Source organism: Electrophorus electricus, chromosome 7, assembly GCF_041902795.1.
Source record: "Electrophorus electricus isolate QZ-2024a chromosome 7, ASM4190279v1, whole genome shotgun sequence".
NCBI lineage: Eukaryota > Metazoa > Chordata > Actinopteri > Gymnotiformes > Gymnotidae > Electrophorus > Electrophorus electricus.
The window spans coordinates 21,942,253-21,949,067 of record NC_137503.1 but is presented as its reverse complement, the minus strand read 5'-3'; the positions used below and the strand labels follow the sequence as shown (position 1 = coordinate 21,949,067).

Genomic DNA, 6,815 nt, shown 5'->3' with positions numbered 1-6,815 from the left:
GTGAAGGCCTTCCTTTAGCTTCCAAAATACTGAACGACCTTAAAATATTCGTGTTGTAGTCTAGCAAGATATAACTGTTTCAAAAATAACCTTTACTTGAATCTGCTTTTAAAACGATCATATTTGTTGGATGACTTTCATTAAGGAGCGACAAAAACTGGCCGAACAGTTAAAATGTAGCCTAAGTCAGGTTTAAGTCCCGTGTGTCTATAGGGACTCAATTAGGCTTGTGTTGTGGCCCACTCCCTCTTATCTTTACAGGAACAGCTACCTTCGGTCATACCAAGTGGTTACAGGCGTCACCTAGTGTTCAGTAAAGAGGACTGAACAGCAGGTTTTGGTATGGTTAGAAAAGTTGACTACAGCAGAACATATTGTACTATAAAATACTGTGATACATACATTACACACACACAGAACAAATATTCTTCATATTGCTCAATGATATGAACCATTTGTACATTTGCTTCGATTAAATTGCTCAGTGTACCCGACTGCTTGACTTTAATTCAGTCTTTGTTGAGTATGAATTGTATTAATGTAATTTACAAAGGTTGTTATGGTTGCTGCATAACTATTATTATTGTATACTGTATACATGTTTGTAGTTGTTACAGATGTATTTTTAGTTGGACAATACGTTATACTCCTGTAACAACAGATAAGGAACATTGTGGAACCATGGTAACCAAGGAATTATCATACTGCTCAATGCGGTTTCCACTTTCTTAAAATTAATTTTGGCAGATTTGGAGAATTGTGGTTTTTGTGGTTTTTCTATAGCAGAACTTAAACATTCTAACATTCATTTGTTATTGTAGAGATATATTTGGCCAAGTTTAGCAAACAAAAAAACAAACAAACAAACAAACAAAAAAAACCAAACACTGATATTAAAATATCATGGACATAGATTAAGTTTTTATGAAGTTCTGATTTCAGACCCTTTGTTGAGTATAGTTTTATGATAGATGGCAGGGCTAAAGTATAGACATATTTGTTTCTCTTATCATGGACAAGATATGAATGTGCAAAAATTATCTAACTTAAGGCTTGGTTATTACTTTGGGCAAATAAGCAAATGCAATAACAGTTTTAGAAGTAAATACAATATTAGGTCAAAATACTGATGTAGTTGTAGGACAGGTAGGAAACATTTCTGGGTACTTGAGCAAAGCAGACCAACTCATTTTCATATGTTAGATGATCTTCAAAAGTCTTTCATTAAAAAACCAAACATTTCTCTTCCAAAAGTGAAACATTTAATTTTTTCTTCCATAACACAGAAAAGGAAAGAGGAAACATCACATGCACAAAATACATTAAAAAACCCATTTATTCAGAGTGTAATCTTAATAGATGTCTCCTCCCAGTCACACACAGGCAGGGAGGGCTTATAGGTACAGTCCTTCAGGAGTGCCTTCCTGCTTTTTATACAACACATTCTCTTTGGATTTCTTGAAGTCTTCATTGGTGACCTTCATCCTTCGCTCTCTAAGGGCCATGAGCCCAGCTTCGGTACAGATAGCCTGTGCATATACACACACACACACACACACACACACCATTAAAACAGAGAGACATAACTATACAGCAATGAAAACACATCAGCAAGACACAGCAACACATGGTACAGACAAAAAGAACAACTAAGTGAGGGAGAGACAGTCAGACAGACACACACACACCTTTATGTCGGCTCCAGAGAGATCATCCTTGGCCAAAATAAGGTCATCCAGGGTCACATCCTCAGCCAATGTCATCCTGCTGGTGTGAATCTGGAAAATTCTTTTTTTGGTTTTCTCATCTGGCAAGGGGAACTCTATCTTGCGGTCGATCCGGCCTGGGGGATGGGGGTGGCACATGGGGATATGAAACAAACGACATCATGTCCTACAGTCTGCTCTTTTCCCATTGATTTATTGCAGCTCAGTGGTTAAGGTACTTGACTTGTAATTGGAAGGTTGCTGGTTCAAACCCCAGCATTGCCATTGTTGGGCCCCCTTAACCCTCAATTGCTCAAGTTGTACTCAGTCATAATTGTAAGTTGCTTTGGATAAAAGTGTCAGGTGAATGCATTTCTAAGATTTCTTTTACAGGTATGTTCAAGCACTGAACTGAAAAACTTAGAGAGAGTAAAACTTTGACTTTGTGACAATACAATAATTTTAAAGTTGTAAGATATACATGGAGAAAATTTGAAACTAGAGTACAAATGTGATATAATTCCCATCAGTCCAAAGAAAAGAGCATGCAACATGCACACACATTAACCAAGAGTAACACTGCTGCTGTGTTTACTGAGCTTCATAGGAATAAACGTTTAAACATTTTAATTGGCTATGTAGTTCCACAAGGCGAGGGCAAAACTGCAAGCAATTCCTAGATTAATTGCAACCTTGATCGTAAACACACACACATGTAAGTGGAATTTGCTGAAATGTACCATATTTAGGATCACATTCGGATGATAATACTAAGACCTACTTTGAACTTTGAGTTCTACTTAACATTCACCTATATCTTACTAAAATTGTCATGTATAGTCCTACAACCTGGCTTATAGCTTCATTACTGAGAAAAGTATCATTCCACTGCAGCTACTTGCTGAGATTAAGCACATACTATTGGACCAATTTAAATCTTCAAAATCTGAGATAAATCTCCTTTTTTGATAACCAAAGACTTAGTAGTCACCTGTATCTACTCTGAATAACAGTAGGCTTTACTTTCATGTTTAATTTTTAGATCTGCTTGTGATTGCTACATTAGACCCCAAACATGTGTTCATTCCACACAAATAAAGTCAATTAAATCTGATAGAAACCTTTATATGCTAAACTTGGGCTCCAAACCACCACTTGCTGTTACCTGGTCTAATGAGAGCAGGGTCCAGAGTTTCTATCCTGTTGGTGGCCATGATGACTTTAACATCTCCACGTGAGTCAAAGCCATCCAGCTGGTTGAGAAGCTCCAGCATGGTCCTCTGTATTTCTCGCTCGCCTCCAGAGTTTGAGTCATACCTGCAGGGGAGAAAACAGTGCTCACATCATGCACCAACACTAACCTGATTTATAAGCAGGCAAATTAGCCATGTTTCACCAGATCCACATTGCTAGGGTGCAATGTTCTACAAATGTTCAAAGTAATTTGTATATTTGACTTAAAAAAAAAAAAAAGAGCAGGACATTCAAGAATGCCACTTGGCCATGTTTGACATCTCAGGTATTTCTCCCAGAAGTAAAAAGATCCGCTTCCCAGTTCTGACAGCGGGAAATGTGGCAACTGATTGCAGGCCTGCCTGGAGCCTTGGTGTGGAAAGGTACAGTCTACTGCTGTGTACCTCTTTGTTCCAATGGCATCGATCTCATCAATGAAGACAATGGATGGTGCATGTTCCTCAGCCACCCGGAAGAGCTCACGCACCAGTTTGGGACCATCACCGAGGTACTTCTGGATGAGCTCTGAGCCCACAACCCGTAAGAATGTTGCCGACGTCTGATTGGCCACTGCTTTAGCCAGGAGAGTCTTACCTGGAGTGAAAAAAATAAATCCAAAGATAGGCAAACTCCCCCTCATAGTAAATATAACAAAAAATTAACTCTGTCAAATCAGAAATGATAAAAGTGATGCACAGACCCGAGTATAAAAATTGCCATATTAACAGAAGACTATCAATAAGGGTCAGTACTATAATCTTGGGTTCTTGGATCATTCAGAGGAGGTAAGAACTAACCTGTTCCTGGGGGGCCATACAGAATGACTCCTTTGGGAGGCTTGATCCCCATCTCCTCATAGTACTCTGGATGGGTGAGTGGCAGCTCCACCGATTCCTGTGTGTTAGAGAAAAAGCAAAAAAGCTGGTGTGAAACATGATTTTAAAAATCCTTTCAGTTAGTAACTGAAATATAGACCTGATTATACCCAATTTGCTCATTATCTGACAGAATGTATTGCCTTAATCTCCTGAATTTGACTGTCCAGTCCTCCGATGTCAGCATATGTCTCTTGGGGAGCCTTTTCCACCTTCATCACTGTCACCAGTGGGTCTGTGTCATCCATTAGCACACCGATAACTGCATGGACCTGCATGTGTTCTCACACACACACACACACACACACACACACACACACACACACACACACACACACACACACACACACACACACCAATTTAAATGTGCTCCACGTTTTGTATTGAAAAAAAAAAACATTCATTACTCTGCACAGCTGTATACAGCTGTCTTGTCATTACAGCATTATTTCTAACTCAGCAGAACAGAAAGAAATAGAAAATGCTGAAACTGAAAGTATGGGTTATCCACCCATCATAAGCAGATTTATTGTAATCAATAGCATAAAGTTAGTACATCACTGAAGGTGTTTTGCAGTTATCACGATGAGTATTGTTGTGTGATGGCTTACCTTGTGGTTGAGCAGGACAGAGCAGCCTGGCTCCAGCAAGTCTTTGTCCACAAAAGACAGGATGCTGACATAGTGCTCCGAACCCACAGAGGTGGACACGATGGCATGGTTGTCATCAATAATCTCTTCCAGGGTCCCCACAGACATTGGGGTGCCCCTCAGGTCATCAACCTTTGACCTTTCCTCCTACATCAAGAAAGAAAGGGTACTCTTGAGCTTAATTGTTTGATGAAAGGAAAGAGGGAGGAAGAGAGAGTCACCAAGTAACAGAGAGAGAGATATGCGCAGGTGTGGTTTGTACACCTCCTGTTTTTCCTCCAGTGGTTTCATCTGTTCCTGGTTCCTGATGAACTCCTCCTCCATCAGCAAGTAGTCCTTAATGCGTTCCTGCTTCAAAAGTTTCAGTCGGCACTGTGTGTGTGGGGTTACTGCATGAAAGCAAAAGGGCATAGCATTGTACAATTGCCTGAACACCAGTCACTGCACTGGACTGCTACATGTCCAGCGACTGCAAGTTCAAATGTTCACAAAAGCAGAATACCTAAAGGCAGTTTGCTTGCAGCATCAGGTCCCTTGGTCTTTTTCTTCTTCTTCCCAACTCTGGTAGGAATAGGGGGCTCATATTTTTTCTTCTTATCCTTTTTCAAATGAATAAGTTGACCATTGGGTTTACGGCAAGAAGCACAGTTCTAATAGTGAAACTATTTCGTGACCATTTTATGAACTTACATATTGGAAAAAACTGAAACTGATCTGAAATACTTAATTTCAATGATAATGTTACAAACTGCCATCTGTTTCATATTAAACCTGTTTGCCCACATTACCTTGTCATCCTTCTTGCCACCTCCGGGTCCATGTCCCCCACTCTGGTTTTGTCCCTGTAATCAAGTGGATGTGGAAATATAGGAGTACAACTGACAAACTCGTGCTCCGTTAAATTGCTGATTCCGCCCCCGCATATTTCTCGATGTCCTATTTTTAAGACTTTAAGCATTAAGCAAATATTAAATCAGACAGACTTCTAACAGACAGCTGGCTCAGTTCGCAGACCTAGCTATCCTAACGCTAGCAACGTTAAATTAGGTTAAGTTGTACGCTCAGCTTGGCTTTTACAAGTAGCCTTGAAACATAAAATGAGTTAAATGCGAGCTCACTTTATTTACCAAACACACTGGCGAGCTATAGAATAGCTAGCTAAAAAAATAATCACTGGTAGCATATATGATTATTTCGCCCTTTCAATATCGTCAATCGCTGCCTTCAATGAAATTAGCTAACGCTAGCTAGGTGGTTCAGCAGTTCAACAGTGGTGGCGAAGCAGGTGGTGAATTTAGATCTGCCTGCATTTACCAATTTAAGCCTGTCCCTAGCTAGATTTAACGAGTCACAATGAAATTATTGATTTAATAAAAATAGGGCAAACCTACATATTTTTCTCCATAACACATTTTATTCGTAAAGAAATTGCTGGCTCACTTACCATTTCTGCCGGTGCTTGTCGCTTACAAAATACGTCACACTAGGGATACTGTTGTAGGACAAATTACTTCAGTCACAACAATAGAACGTTTGGCAGTTTTAGAATGACAGGAAATGACACGGATGATTACTGGAAGCGATTTTTCTGCACAGATGATTAATTTTGCAGTCTAACGAGTAACTGATTTTATGAGTAATTACGTTTATCAGCATTAAAGAGCAACGATGAGTCCAATAATATTTGAGGCAGACCTATGTGTTGGATAATAAATCAATAGATCAGTATTGTTTGTTTCCCCACTAACTGAAGCTATAGGAAACTATAGAAGACAGCCCAAGTAAGTAAGACCAACGGGTTCATCAGCTCTAGCCATGGAAAGTAAAACATAGCGTAGTGTTTTCTATACTCCATTTACCTAACGAGGGACACTGATATTTGCGGAGCAGCTGAATCAGGTAATAGTGCCACATGAACAGTGTAGTGGTGTGGTTATCTGAAGCGGTTGTTGGGGTAAGTAAAAAAGGCTACACCAGAATGTGGTTAAATTCGCATTGGGGAAAGACACTTCTAACACATACTCAGTTTCTGTTTAGATACTCTGTGCTGCCTGATATGGTTATTCCTCTGTGACGGCCAGTAGCCTCCGTCTGTTTTCGTTACTTTGATTAAACTCTTAAGTTGAAGACTCGCCTTTGCTTTATCTTCCCCCCCCCCCCCCCCCCCCCCCCCCCGCACGTAGTAGTACACCTGTGATGGCCTTTTAAAAGTAAAATCTAGGGATATTTAGGCCTGGGGGGAACTACACAACGCTATCGGTCAAAGTTGTTAAGCCATATATGCATGCCACATTAAAAACATAAAACACACTTAATTAGACATGTCAACACTACTTGCATGCTCAGAAAAA

General features: G+C 39.9%; 1 protein-coding gene across 1 annotated transcript; it reads right to left on the bottom strand.

Moving 5' to 3' along the window:
- Positions 1-1,239: 1,239 nt before the first annotated feature.
- Positions 1,240-5,977, bottom strand: LOC113571724 (26S proteasome regulatory subunit 4). The gene is made up of 11 exons (XM_027000839.3): positions 5,909-5,977; positions 5,253-5,306; positions 4,967-5,063; positions 4,729-4,853; positions 4,426-4,611; positions 3,958-4,086; positions 3,737-3,833; positions 3,344-3,533; positions 2,872-3,023; positions 1,689-1,843; positions 1,240-1,529 (listed from the first exon to the last, which is right to left on the bottom strand). The coding sequence occupies exons 1-11, from the start codon at positions 5,909-5,911 to the stop codon at positions 1,395-1,397; spliced, it is 1,323 nt and encodes a 440-aa protein (XP_026856640.1). The 5' UTR covers positions 5,912-5,977; the 3' UTR covers positions 1,240-1,394.
- Between the last annotated feature and the right edge of the window lie 838 nt (positions 5,978-6,815).